Genomic DNA, 15,000 nt, shown 5'->3' on the forward strand with positions numbered 1-15,000 from the left:
TATATATATATATATATATGTGTTTTTTTTCCCAATTATTCAATGAAAATGTTTTTTTTACCTCAGTTAATGTAATCAAAACTTTTGGAATTGTAATGATTTCTTTTTTTTTTTTTTAAATGTTTTGTTTAAATAACTGCTTTCTAAATTAACTCATTTTTGTCTCGTGAACTTAAAAAGTTATTTGCCAAACATAGACTTTTATTTGCACACATCAGAAATATTTTGTTGCGATTTTGGGCCCTGCCCACGACGTCATGTAAGAAAAAAGTTTTTAAGCAAAACTCAGTAGGTTTTTCTCATGGTGATATGCATTAACAATTCAATTTTTGCTTTTGTTTTGTTTTTTTTTTCTTTTCCCTGCAGTTCCACATTAAAGTTTGATGCAGCTCCGCTTTCCAGAATGGACCATCTGCATCTCCACTGCAAGTGCAGCAAACAGGCAGCTCTTTGTTTTATAGATTACAGTCACTAAAAGGTTGCATTGTGCCCTTGTTTATATTTTTAATAGTGTAATTCTGTAAAGACAAAATATGTCTGGTGGTCCAGCTCTGACTTACATATCTTGCTAAATTGCAGGTTTGAATATTGCAATACTTTCCTATTACAAAACAGACCTGCAGAAAGAAATTACTAATAAAATATCTTGCATATGTATAGTGTTATGCTCTATATAGAGGTTTTCCTTAGCTTTGATTGCATAGCTCACATTATTGTTATTTATCATTGTTTATTAAACTCTGAAAGCTGAGTGGCTTTGTTAATATTCTGTCCTAGAATGCAGTTAGATGTGGCCTTTTTTTGAGCACCTGCCCCTTTAGTGGTCTCTGCACAGCCCTGCAATGAATGAACAACAAACATGTTTTAGCCAAAACTTCACCAGACTCAGACACACGCCTGCAGTTTTTGGTAAAGTTTCATAAGTTTTATATTGAAAAAAACTGATTTGGAAAAACATTCTTTTAGTTGATTTTGTTATTTTTTTGTTAATAATTTGATCAGTTTCTCAGTACTTGAGTAGACTTTTTACCAAATACTGTTTTTACTCTTACTTTAGTAATTTCTTGGACGGCTGTTTTTTACTTGTACTTGAATACAACTATGTTGAAGTATTGCTACTCTTACTTGAGAAAAATCTTTGGGTTCCCTGCACCTCTGATGTATTGTAATTTCCATTGGTAAAAATGAAATTGTTAGAGGATAGGACACCAAAAACGGATCCAGCCCAGGGGCCCTGCATCCTTGAAGATCCGGCCCTGCATGCTTGTTGTCTTTTAGTATTATTAATTAAGGGCTGCAGCGTTAAATGTCATGTAAAAACCTCAGACACGACTCTCCCACAGAGGGCAGGACACGGTGGAGTGTGCGGGTGCATCTGAGGATCGCGTTACTTAAGCTTACCGTTTACAAGCTCTCTGGTGGGGACGCAGTTCTCATTACCTGGAAGAAAAACAACATGTTGGACAGAGAGAATGAGCCAGCTGGGTCAGAGGTCAGGAAAAGGCCGTAAATGCTATATGTGGCACAGCGGGTGTTTCCTGCGTACCCACACGGCCGATCCTGTCGACCTCCTCCCTACAGACGTCCTCGATGCAGCTGCGGAGATGGCTCAGCGCTCTCCTGGCGTCGCTGAAGGCCTCTGGGGCCAGGTTGAAGGTCCCGGAGGGCCGATCGGCGGAGACGGGGACGCAGAGCAACGCGGCCGCCTGAGGTGGAAACGCAAAAACGAGAACGGAAAATTACGCCCTGTCCCATCCCTCGGTAAAAACTCGCTGACTCATTTATTCCTCTCATCCGTTCCTCCTAATGTCTCTGTCAGAGAAAAAAAATATGTCAAGTGGAGTTTGTTTCCTGTACGGTCCCTAATGACATGCTCATCTTCACAAAAAAATAAACTGCCTTTTCAATATTTGCTAAAAACAGGGTTTATATAGTTTTCACTTAGTAAAATGTAAATACTTTCAAGGTGAGTTTTCAAAGACAAATGAACTAAAGAACACTTTCAATTCATTATTATAATTTATTACTGTTAATATTAAATAAAAATCATATGTTGCATTACGCATTCTACAGTACGGACAATATACAATAAAATATAACAAAATGTTATGATTTGAAATGTCTTTCTTACACCTTGTGCACTTGACAAAAAAATCTCTACAAATATATTATTGTTAAGTTTTCTGGCATTTAACAAATATAAATAATTTTAGTGATTCTACCTTATATAAAACTAGAAAAGTTTGGTTTGATTTGACTACAGAGAGTGAGAAAAAAAATGTACCAACTATAAGTAACACATTCCAAATATAGGCTGTTAATCAAACATTAGATCGCACTTTCGAAGAAATTATACAGAAATAAAATACTTTCCAAACCTACAGAAGATTCAAGAATTTCAACTCCCGTAAAAACTCTGTAAAAAAGTTTGATACATAGATGAATAGTTACAAGTTAAATAAAAAAATGAATTACAAGTTAAAAGTCTACAAATGCATCAAGTATATTAAAACAATTTAAATAATTAAAAATATGTACTAGTAATACTTTTTAGAAATAGATGTTTTTCAATGTCTCGAATCTTGATTCTATTGATTTTAGGCTTTATTTTTATTGCTCAAATATTTTTTTTCCCCACTTCCAAAGCGTTTTCTGTTTCTCCCAGTGGCTCCCTTCATTTCCTAGTAAAAGGACATACATGATGCTGTCGTCACCAGTTTCCAGAAACCGTCTACTCAGAATCGGCTCCTATTATTTTCTGGAATAAATCCACAAACCGCAAGCCAGATCGGATAGCAGCAGCTCAGACTTCTTCTGTCTTTCCAAAGAAAAAAACTAATTTCCTAAAACCGAGGCTTTGATTTTTTTTTTTCTTCTAGTTTTGATACAGGTGATTCTTTCCTCTCTTGCCCCGTCACCTGTGTCAGCCGGACGTTGTCTTCGGTTCGCAGCAGCTGGCCGATCTCCTCGTCTCTCCTCCTCAGCTCCTCCAGGTCCGTCTCAAGAAGCGCGATGTCTCGCTCCAGTCTGCCGGCCGCCGCTCGGCCCTTTGCCTCCAGCAACGCTCCCACCTAAAACACAGACACGGAAAATCCACCACGTAAAATACAGAGTGTTTCAAAAATGATATTCAGGAACTGCCTTGTATCTAGCTGTTTCAGATTATTGAAAGCATTTAAACAAATTAAAATTCCTGGTTTTAATTTTTTTAAAGAAACTTTTTTCCTCAACTTTTATCTAGCAGTAGCCTGAACCGCTTCCAGTCACAGAACGTAGAATGAAGATTTGTATGCAGGAAACCCAAACTTTAATCTGATAGATCTTGATCTGATCTTGTGGGAAAAAAAACTACATCAAATATACCATGTTAGATACTTCTGCCACAACCAAATTTAAGACCTGTGATAAATGTGTTTAAGGTCGATATACTTGCATTTAAAAAAATTTATTTAAGACGTCTTAAGGTCTTAATTTATAACATTTTAACGGTGCGCGGACACCGTGACACATTATTTTGTGGTGCATACTACTCAAACAGAATTACATTTTGGAGCGGACTAACTGCTGGAGCAGACTAACTGCTGGAGTGGACTAAATGCTGGAGTGGACTATATGCTGGAGCAGACTAAATGCTGGGTTAGAGAGCTTCTAATGGAGATTTTAGATGCTCGCCGATATAATCCAATACTCGTTTTTTTTGGCTGATATCAGACCGATTTCCAGTATCAATACCCCTGGACACCCTGAGTTCTAGTGTTGGGTAATTCTGCAGTGACATAACAAACCCAAAACTTTGAAGTGCAACTTTTCACCTCAGCTTTAGTTTTCTCCAGACGCTGAGCGATCTCAGCGAACAGAGCATCACTCTCCTCTAGAACGGTCGAGGACAAAACCTAAAAAAGAAAAAAGACTCATGAGACAGTGTGTAGTGAAAGGATAAAATAAAGCCACATAATCCAGATTTTAAGAGATGACACAAATAAAAGCATAAAATATATTTTTTTCCAATGAATTAATAAAAAAAAACTAAATTTGTTGTTTTTTTCGGAGGAATAAAAGTCATGCCTAGGAGATTGAGGAAAGGCGTTTCTCGAAAGACCGAGTTGCTCAGAATAAAGGACATAAATTTGTTTTGCACTGAAAAATGACAGTAATTGAATTGAAACAGGATGTCTGAGTGAGTGAGATATGGGAGTGCAGGCTTTATGTGTCTGCTCAGCTGTGTAACCCTTTAATACTGCTTGTCATTCAGCTAGATAGCTAAGCAGATAATAAAACAAAAATAGGTTTCACTACAGTTAGTGAGAGAAAATATTCAAATGACGCCAACATTATGTATCTTATAGAAATGTTATAGCATCCTAAAGCAGGAGATTCTGAGGTAGGTATTTAAAAATCCTGAACTTACGGTAAATTGGGCAGAAAGTTGGGACCCAAACAGAAACAAAATCCTAATTTCGACATTTAAAGTCATAAAGTTTTTAGCAAATGCTCTCCCAATAAATATTCGTTGATTAATCACATTTTTTTGTTCAGCATATTTCATTAACACAGCAATTCAACATGCTTTACATGATGAAAACAAACGAAAAAAACCCCAACAGAATGATAAACACGTCAACAGCCGTGAAAACCAATAACAGACTTTACAATTTGATAAGTGGCATCGTTAAAAATCATAATTACAAATAAAATATGTTGGTTAAACAATAATCTTTGTAGATCTATGTTGGGCCGAGCCTCATATTTGTTTTGTCTGTTCTGTTTTAAGCTGTTCAAAAAGGAAATAAAAATATAAATAAGACCAAACTCTACAGGTGCAACAATCTTAAAAAAAAAACCTGACCTGCCGATTCTGATTTTGTTTGACATTGATTTTTTTTTTGTCTGAAAAGTTAATAAATTTAGGAACAAAGTTGGCAGTTGGCAGCAGAGGGGTGACTGTTGTTAAGATAAGATCGGTTTCACATGTAAGTTTCGACCAATCACTGATCTCTCAGGATTAAGGGGCTCAGGGTCGATTTAAAGACCGATAGCTACAGCTAACTTGCTTATTCCACTGAAAACCAACGGAAGATGACGTCCTAAACAAAAAAACGTTTTCAAATCTCGTGTTCGGAGCTGAAGTAACAGATTGCTTCGCTGAAGCTCGGTCATCTCCCAGAAAACGGAGGTTTTTCCACAAACCGTTCCGTTGAGACGAAACTGGAGGTGTTGGATGACAACAGGTAATTTCTTCCAGGTTCATTCCACTCATGCCAGCTGATTTCTCAGAACTACCACTTAGACGGGTGATGTCAAGCGCAAACAAACACATTTTGAACTCTCGGGACTTCGGCTTGACATAAATAATTAGTAAGTTCTTGGAAACTCTTCGCCATTGACGGAATACAGTGTTCATAGAAACACTGGATTAACAAAGAATAAGGGGAGCGAGTGTGTGTGAGTGATGGTTTTGTTACCTTCAGGGAGTCCAAGTTCTGCTGGAGCTCTTCCAGGTCCCTCTCTCCGGTCCGTATCCTTCCCTGAACTGTTCTCTGGGATTCCTGGAGCTGGAGCTGAAAGATCACCAGACAAACCAAGAGGTGGCTGATATCAGCAAGACAACAGTCAGTGTCTGACAGTCAGTCAGTATCGATATAAAAGTTCTTGACCACTGACTTAGAACTTCAAATGCAATAATTCAGATTTGGCGAAGGAAATCATCTGAGCTAAACTCGACCATAGTGGATTCATCCAAAGAATTCAATAAACAAGCCATTTGCAACTTTTGCATTATTTGAAGCTTGGCCTTTAAGGAAATGTTGAGTGTACGATATAAACTAACTTATAGTCACATGGGAAAAAACAAATATATGTTCGGAGATCAAATTTAACAAGATTCAAATTCCTACAATTAAAGTAAACAAAAAAAAACAGAAGAGGATACTTTTTTAACATTTTCTGCACCAATGCAACTTCTGCCGAGGACTAAATTAGGGCATCCCTACATTTGTTCTCCCATAAAATATCTAAAATTACACCTATTACAACAAGTGCACACGTTTAGTACTTTGCTGCAGCTTTTTAAAGGAGGTTCACCCTGTTTACATCTCAGATATTAGCTTGGTGAGCTTCTGACTGTTGAAGTATGAGTGAACACCAAAATAGCCAAAGATGTGTCTGGTTAAAATCTGAAATTTTACAGTGTTAAGATAAATCTGCAAGTGGTGGACATTCAATGCAATTTAATATTTATATTTATATTTATATTTATGCTATTTATATTTTTGGCTATTTATATTTTTGGCTGAGAAGTGATACAGACACTCACGTGCGCCTTGGTCATTGAGATCCAAGTGTCCAAAAGGGTTAATCCCCTCAATATGACCATTTATGATTTTTAAGTTATCTTATGGTACATTGAATTTAGGCTAATAAATGGAGAGGTGATGAAAAACGATACAAGACGAAGCACGGAGCTACAGGGCAATTATCTTATATAAAAAAAAAACAATGACTTTGTTGTCTATTAGTATTGTTTGAATTTGGTTTTAGATCATTTTTCGTACTTGAAACTATGAACTTTTATTTTTATTATGCTACTGTAACTATATCATCCACTTTACTCGCTCCACCGTAACCCACCAGACTAAAACTCCACCCGTACAAAGCTTTCTTCGACCGCCCCTGTTGCTCATCCCGTCTAACCGGGTACCTGTCTCCTGGCTTTCAGCGTGTCCGCCCTGCGCTCCTCCTCCTCCTGGTCAGCCTGGCAGAGAAGGCAGTCGCCGCTCCACTCGGCCTCCACGTCGGAGCCGCTCCCCACGGGCTCCAGACCGAGGCGGTGCTGGGCGCACAGCTTCTCCGCCAGCCGCTCCACCGCGTCCACCAGCTTGTGCCGCCGCAGAGGTCCGACCTCTCGGTGCGGCAGGACATGGATATCACAGAAGGACGCCAGGCAGACCAGGCACGACTTGCCCGCCCTCAGCGTGCTCTCTGTCGGACAGAAGTCACACGGCACCTCGCCGGCTTCGCCCAGGTACAGTTCCGGCTCGTGGACCATTTCGCTCAATTTGAGTTTGTCGACGACCTCGGCGAGCACCGTGTTTCTCCGGAGCACCGGTCGAGGGCTGAAGATGTCCCGGCACTGTGGGCAGCTGAACTGGCCCAAGTCTACCTGGTCCCAGTAGTTGCTGATGCACACCATGCAGTAGGTGTGTCCGCAAGGGATGGACACCGGGTCTCTGAGGATGTCCAGGCAGATGGGACACCTGAACTGGCTCTCTGTCACTGAGATGTTAGCCTGAGCCATTTCTGGGGAGAGCTCTCCTCCGTAGGCAGGTGACTTCTGAGCTGCCAGTTGACGGTGTTCCTCCTAAAAGAAACTTTTCCTGACTCCTGAAGTGTTGTGAAGGGGAGAAGTCGGGATGTAGTCCTTCCGCAATGTTCACAACGCGCCTGTTGTGCTGCCCTCAGTGCGGTCTGACAGGTATGCGACGCCTCCAAAGGATCAGTCCACACAAATAAAACATTAACACACACGCTACTTTCTCTGAGCTAAGACTTTTTAGTTTTGCTGTAAACGCACAAAAAAATTAAAAATAATGGTGATAAAAACGATCAAATAAAAAATATGAGTTAATAAACAGTTATTAACACTGTGTCTTTAACACAAATTAAATAAAAATGATAAAATATTAAGAAGTATATGTATTTTTATTTTTAGAAGATGATTCTATTGAATGTTTTGATCTAGTTTTGCTTTACAAATACACCCTTACAATATTGCTTAATGGAATAATATTAGAAGGACAGAAAGAATGTTTTAACAAGTTTATGTCGCCATCTGTCGACCATTTGCAATAAAGCAGGCACGTCACAATATTATTGAGTCGTTTTTAAGCCGTAGAAAAACATTAAATATTAAGTAAAATTCATAACGTTTATAGACATTTTTTCCATCTTATTTATAACTTTATTTTTTGGTTATTATTTTGGGAGTTTATTAATGCATTTGAACTGTTTCTTTTGTGGGAGGTATTTACAACAAGTCAGTAATTTATTTTGGAACAATACATGTTCAACATATTCGAATTTCCTCTGGGATATTTCTAATCCAAGGTGCAGTTGGTGGTACGGACAACACGGACCTCATGAGGTGACTGATATTAGCAATACCACAACAGTCAATGACATCAGTGTAAATATAAAAGTACAACTTCGTCTTGAAGGTCCTGGGTTCAAATCCCGGACTGAGATCTTCTACATTGAGCTTACATGTTCTCCCCAGGGCTTTGTCTGGCTTTTACCCACCATTCTTAGTTAAAACTCTTGTAAATGCTCTGACTGTTGTTCCAACAACTCTAATTTTTATGGCTGAAGTTATCCTTAGATCAACTGATTAGGTCTATTTTCTAGTTGGACCGTTTCCAGTCAACTTTCTCTCTATTGATCTGAAGACTTCCTCAGTGTATATCCCCAATCTCCTCTCCTGCTCTCAGTTCCAGTCTCTGCCTGAACCCGACCTTAAATCTGGCACAAAGCTTTGAAAGGCGCTCTGGTCCCTCGACTCCACTGATCCTTTGTTCAAAGCGAGGCCCGTGTTGTGCTTGTTGCTATAGAAAGAGGACTTTTCAGCGAGGCCGTAAGGTGATGCTAGGTCTTTCTTGGCCCAGGGTGTTCCCCGGGCATCTCTGGTATACCTGCGGGACTGAGAGTGGTGAGGAAGGGAGGCGTTGTCCCCGCTCTTTTAGGGGAAAGGCAGCTGGTCAGAGAAGGAGGAGATCAAGAAAGGAGGCGGGGATGGAGGGATTGATGTAAGGCGAGAACGCTGAGAAAGGACAAATAAACAAAGGTGGCGATGAGGGTCTGAGGTGAATTAATTGTATCGAGCTCTTTCACTTTTTGGCGGCAGTCTCTGGAGACAGAAGCGCTGGGAACAGTATACAGTTGATGGAGCCTTGACTTCCACCAGTTCAGAGAGAACCACTGGGAACTATTTCATTCCTTTACAAATACAAGATGCTTTAGGACAATATTTTGTGAATGCAGTCATAAACACAAGACCCTGTTTGTTAGATTTGTAGACTTTTCCACCTGTATCACGTTCATTTTGAACAACAAACATTGAATATTCTTTAGGTACTCTTGCAGTTTATTCATGATACACACCAAGACAAGAATCTGCAGACACCAAACTAAAAAGAACAGTTTCAAAGTCCTGGTGCTACTGATCAGAAGTCTTTCAGATTTAGTTTCCAACCTCTTACAAGTGTTGCAAGACGTATGCCGCTGGTGCTTGACTATTCAAAGCCCTATAAATGAAAACTTGTAACATACTCTTGAGTGGATGGAGAGTCAATGGAGCTGCATAAAGATGTGGTCTGACATGAGTGCAGTAATTTGGTTAGAAGTCTGGCAGCAGCTTTTTGAACTTGCGACAGTCCAATGATGCTTTGCTTAGACAAGTTAATAATGTGTCACAATCTTGCAGGAACTAAGGCATTAATAACAATTTCCAGATGACACTACTTAATGCAGCAATATTTTGTAAATTTTGTAAATATTTTGAGTGAACAAGAGACTGGACATGACTATCTAAGGTAAAACCAGAGGAAAATTTACCCCAAGGTTCTTGAAGAATGATTTGGCATAAGAGGCTATAGACTACTGGTAGTTTTTCTTTGTTTTAGCCATCACACTTTTTATTAATCACCAATATGAGAAGTTCAGTTAGAGATCTGATGAGAGATATGATACAACTTTAAAAATGCTCATAGTATGCTGAAGAGGGAGCATGTAGGTCAGAAAAAACCAACGTCTCCAACACAGAACCCAGAGGTACAGCATAATGATGATGGATTAAGTTGTTAGATTTCCAGGTTTTGGTAATTCAACAATGTTATTCCTTTTGATGAATAAAATTTACTCTACCAGGCTAACCGGAAGTTTTTAGTGACATTTTACTTTGAAAGCACAGAAAGGAAATCCCCTCTCAGGTGCTTCCATCCAACTTGACGCTAGAGTGACAGGCGGCGTCATGAGCAGCCTCTGACTCTAAAGACAGAGAAATTCATGGTAGGGGCTTTTTTCAACTTTACAATGGATTCTTATGAATTTATTGTATTTGTACAATGAATTATTATTTCTTTTAAAATCCTCCCCCCACCCAAAAAAAAAAAGATCAGGATTATGAAATCGCTCTGATTGTCATGAAACCGTCAGAAGAGTTGAGAGCATAAAAGGAACTGTGACGGTAAAGAAGGAAGAAGACACACGGATGGAGGAGGAACCGCTACAAATTTAGTCCGAAAACGTTTGGATTAAAATGAGAAAAACAGAGTTATGATAGTTTAATATCTTTGAGGAGTTTCTTTCTTTTTTTTTTTTTTTTTTTTGGGTGCACCATGCGTAAAAGATGGACCCGTCGGAGCCTGGTTGTCCTGATTTTTACATTTTTCATCGTTGTCTTTGTGGATTTTCAATTACGCACCAGCAGCTTTACCAAATCAAACGTGGCTCACCGCCCGTCGGCCGGCGCGCGCCATGGCCCCATCGGGCAGGTTCTCTCCGCACACAGCTCGGTGTATAACAGCAGCAGCAGCAGCATCAAAGGCGACGGAAGAGAGTCCAAACTTAATGAAAATAACGGAGGAGAGTGGGTGGCTAAGCGCGTCCACGCCACGCAGCCCAAACTCAGACTGGATGACATTTACGTGGCTGTAAAAACCACCGCGAGGTTCCACAAGACGCGTCTCGCGCTCCTTTTGGACACTTGGATCTCAAGGACCAAGGCGCACGTGAGTGTCTGTATCACTTCTCAGCCAAAAAGCACAGCTGCCTGACAGGAGACCTGATAAGTTCAAACAATGCAATAATGTCGCCTTAAATGACTGCCACCTTATTAAATTAATACACTTTGATACAGAATATATAATAGGTTAGTAAGTCTATTTTACAATAATGTATTTTTTTTTACTGAACTGAACTTTCTTCGATCTATCAGGGTCGTAATTGGGACTCTGTAGTTTTTACTTTTATTTGAGTAACGTTATGATAAAGTGTCACTACTGTCACTTGACTAACTGTGAATAACTTCACTGAATGAAGAACAAGCATGTTTTAACCAAAACATCCACCAGACACAGACACACTCCTGCGGTTTCTGTTAAAGTTTCATCAATTTTATATTGAGAGAAAAATCTTTCTGCTGTCTGATTTTGTTATTTTGCAAATTACTACTATTACTACTACTACTTCTTTTATTAATAAAGCACTTTAAAACAAGGTACAGGTAAAATCAATGAACACTCAAAATATGCAAAAAATAAATAAAAGATGAAAATGAAAACAATAAAACACAGATTAGAGCAAAAGTTATTTTATATGAGGTAATTTTCTTTTTGGTCTTCAAAGTATCAATAGTTCCACATAGTTTTTGCCTTGGAAAGGTAGATAAATAAACGCTTTTTTCTTTAAAGTTCCAGTTTTTATGTTTTAAAAATTTCTCCATAAGCTAAAAATATCTTGTTCTCTTGTTCCACTGGCAGATTATTTCACTTATAGTAACTTTTCATCAATGTTGAGGCATTATTGACTTAAAACAAGCTCCAACATTGTGCTGAAAAGTTACTTGCAGGTTATTTTTGTATTATTTCAAGTGTAACAAGACATTAGCTTGAAACAGGCCAAAAATACATTTGCATTTTTGCAGTGCACTGGTGATACTCCCAAACATTAACAGTTATGTTTTTTTTTTAAGTATCTTTGTGTCCACTGCATACATTTACTCAGATTAAAAGTTAGATTTTTCAAGGTTTCATTGAGACTTTTACACATTTAGAAGGGTTAGATTATGTTAAAACCTGCTAAAAGGCCCTGCACGCAAATTTCCCCAACAAAAATGTTTCAGCAATAAATAACGTTGATATCAAATGCTGCAAAACCTGCAACCTCTGTCAAAAAGTACCTCAATTTGCTGTGTTTTTTCTGCAGTTACAGCACTTTCTTTTTTAAAGATTGCGAGTAACACAACATGACTTTACCATGAGTAGTCTTCTTTTTTGGCTCTACACAGCTTTTGCTGAAATCCAACACAGCTTTAACTCTGCAGGTCAAAACATTTCACATAAGATATGTCTTTATGTCACAGAGCCACATCTCCAGTCTGTAGACGTTTGATTTGTCCAGCTGGGCTCAAAACAAGGAGGGTTTGGGGTAAAAATCCAAAACATTTGAGTTGGTCCAGATATCATAATTGACTGCTATATAGGCTTGTTTATCAAACAGAGTTGCATATTCAAAAATAAATACAAAATCATGACTGCTGCTTTGATGAAATTGACTTTTTTTTCCTTTTTTTTAAAGCATTCCTCGTGTCATTTCTTGCTTTTTGTTCCTTAATGTGACTTAGAATGGAGGCTTTGAAGAAAAGTCATAATCATGAGTGAAAACGGAAGGTCAAGAGACAGTAACTTCCTCTTTTTTAACAAAATACAGCAGTAACTTGTTTTTTGTTTGTTAGTTTTTTTTATTTTTAATCCTTGCTCTATCGCTCTTACTTTGCCTCCAAAAGTTAAACTGTTTCTCAAATACTGTTTACATTTTCAAACCAGGCCACATGTAGTCACAGGAACGCACACGACATGCAGCACTGCACCAGCAGAACATTCACAAAGACACAGGAAGCTCTGCAGGCAGGCTGCCTTGGCTGAGGGGAAGCAGCGGCCGCGCAGCCACTCTGTTAACAATACCGAAACGGAAACTGGTCACAGAACAGGAAGTGGAGACACAGATTGCAGAACAGAATGAACCTCGTCATACTTAGCACCGTTAGGAGCAAATAAGCAGGGTGAAAGGTCATTACAGAGGCCCCCTGTGTACATATACATGTACAAATGTTTATGAGTTGGGTAGTAAATAGTTACATTTACTCATTTACGTTTACTTCAGTAACTTTTTTTTTTTAATTTGCTTTTAGATGTATTTTTACTATGCTGTACTTTTTACTTTTACTTGAGTAATTTCATTATGAAGTATTTCTGCACTTACTTGAGTAAAATTTCTGGATGCTCTACCCACTGAATGAACAACAAAAATTCACTGGACAAAGACACACACCGGCAGTTTTTGTTAAAGTTTCTCAAGTTTTTTATTGAAACTGATTTGGAAAAAAAAATATTTTGCCAGATTTTTTTATGTATCTGAATTGTTGGCCTTTTTGACCTTAAAAAGGCAAAATTTCCACATAACTCTATAGTTTTTGTCTGTCTGATTATATAATTCTGAAATATTAAACAATAAATAATTTGATCAATTACTCAATACTTGATTATACTTTTAAGCAAATACTTTTTTAGTCTTACTTGAGTAATTTTTTTTGGATGGCTGCTTTTTATTTTACTTGAGTAATAACAGGTCAGTCAAGAATTGAGCAGAGCACAAGTTGGAAATTATCAAGGATTTCCTCTAAATTACAAACGGTCATAATTATATACACACAGGTTCAAATATATACATACAACCCAACTAATATTTGACCAAATGTCTTGTTGATGCAAATTGCTGCCAACCACTTGCTTTCTGTAGCCGTCATTATCTGATTGTTCTTCTTAGCAGGATTGGTGGTCGGTTTTCTGTAAAGGGGCAGTATTATGTAAAATTTACTTTTGGTTTTTTGACTTTATATTAAGTTATAATGTTATTTCCTCAACCAGCTCCTTCAGACTAGCCAGGAGGAATTAGGAAACACCTGGTGGAACAGTCCAACGCTCCTCAGAATGTTTGTAAACACACAGTGGAACTTTGTTGTGATTGATGACTTCCTGAAGACGGAGTTTCAGAAAGAGCAGGAGCTTCTAAAAGAGACAGAGACCCAATTTCAAGTCGTCAGATTAATAAGTCAACTATCTTTTATGTTTGATGAATGCAGCATCTTTAGAACAACTGAAGGTAACATATTTACTTGATTGTGCTATAAAATGTCACTATGTGTCTGAAAAACACAGAATACCGCCCCTTTAAATAATAACATATAGATTTTCATCAGGCTGATGTTGGGGCCATCAGTGTCTGTAAGGTTTATTTCTACATTTTAAAATCGACGTGTGTTTGAGTCGTTATCTTGCTGGACTGTAGCGCTATCACTGAAACTCGTCACCATTTTTCTTTTTAAATCCAAGAATAATGGTGTGTCTGACTCTTTTTAAAAGGCACTGCAGGCCAACATTTTGTGAGCTGTGGGGGAATTAGTCAAGATGAAAAGTTGTCTTATTAGTCCTCTTCCTTTGCTCAGCTTAACTGACCAAGGAGTGGCAGAGAGGGATTGAATCAGGTTTGGAAAAGAGCTTTTGGGACGACAAATGAGGCAGAGAAGAGTCTCACCCTTATTAAAATTATATAACACTGACAATCTACAGAGTGACTGACTGACATTGCTTGGAAGAAGAAAGAGGATTAAAATGAAAGTTTCTTTCACTTTTAATAAAACAGTCAATGGTGTGTTCAATAGAGGATTTGCCTCTTATGCTGAAAGTAGCTGAAAATTGTAATACACACACAGGCACAGTAAATGGTCTGGTGTCATGTGACTGATCATCGGTATTTAAATTTGTTTACTGATTTTTCATTAATAAACATGAGAGAAAAAATAAATATAAAAAACATCTGGCATAGTAAAGTTTTTGTGACCCATTCAGAGTTTAATTCACAATATAACAGACAGTCCAATTTAGTTAGCCCGGTTAAAATAGACCAAAAAGGTAAGATGTACAATATGTAGACGGTTAAATCAGTGGATTATTATAATCAGTTTTTATTTTTTATTATCGATGGATGATATGGCTCTCTGCCAGGGCGTCATGGTCTGTGGGATGCGTACCACAACAGGAGTGGCTGATAATGCTAAATGCTAAAGTTGATGTCTAGTTTCCGTTTTTCACCTTAGAGTAAAATTAAAAGACAATTTGTAATTATTTGGCTCCACCTAAGATTGAGACCAGCTGGTTAAACCTGGAGTGA

General features: G+C 38.2%; 2 protein-coding genes across 2 annotated transcripts in view; one reads left to right on the top strand and one right to left on the bottom strand.

Annotated features, from left to right (window-relative positions):
- The window catches only part of LOC103480680 (E3 ubiquitin/ISG15 ligase TRIM25-like), a 12,898-nt gene extending 5,281 nt beyond the window's left edge, over positions 1-7,617 (bottom strand). The window contains exons 1-6 of the mRNA XM_008435830.2: positions 6,698-7,617; positions 5,463-5,558; positions 3,813-3,893; positions 2,919-3,071; positions 1,547-1,706; positions 1,402-1,440 (exon numbers count right to left, since the gene is read on the bottom strand). Of these exons, the coding sequence (XP_008434052.1) occupies positions 1,402-1,440; positions 1,547-1,706; positions 2,919-3,071; positions 3,813-3,893; positions 5,463-5,558; positions 6,698-7,294 (1,126 nt within the window). The 5' untranslated portion in view covers positions 7,295-7,617. The remainder of the gene's footprint in view (positions 1-1,401; positions 1,441-1,546; positions 1,707-2,918; positions 3,072-3,812; positions 3,894-5,462; positions 5,559-6,697) is intronic.
- Positions 7,618-9,796: 2,179 nt separating this feature from the next.
- mfng (MFNG O-fucosylpeptide 3-beta-N-acetylglucosaminyltransferase) overlaps positions 9,797-15,000 on the top strand; it is a 23,773-nt gene continuing 18,569 nt past the window's right edge. The window contains exon 1 of the mRNA XM_008435692.2: positions 9,797-10,781. Within this exon, the coding sequence (XP_008433914.1) occupies positions 10,389-10,781 (393 nt within the window). The 5' untranslated portion in view covers positions 9,797-10,388. The remainder of the gene's footprint in view (positions 10,782-15,000) is intronic.

Source organism: Poecilia reticulata, linkage group LG1 (assembly GCF_000633615.1).
Source record: "Poecilia reticulata strain Guanapo linkage group LG1, Guppy_female_1.0+MT, whole genome shotgun sequence".
Taxonomy (NCBI): Eukaryota; Metazoa; Chordata; class Actinopteri; order Cyprinodontiformes; family Poeciliidae; genus Poecilia; species Poecilia reticulata.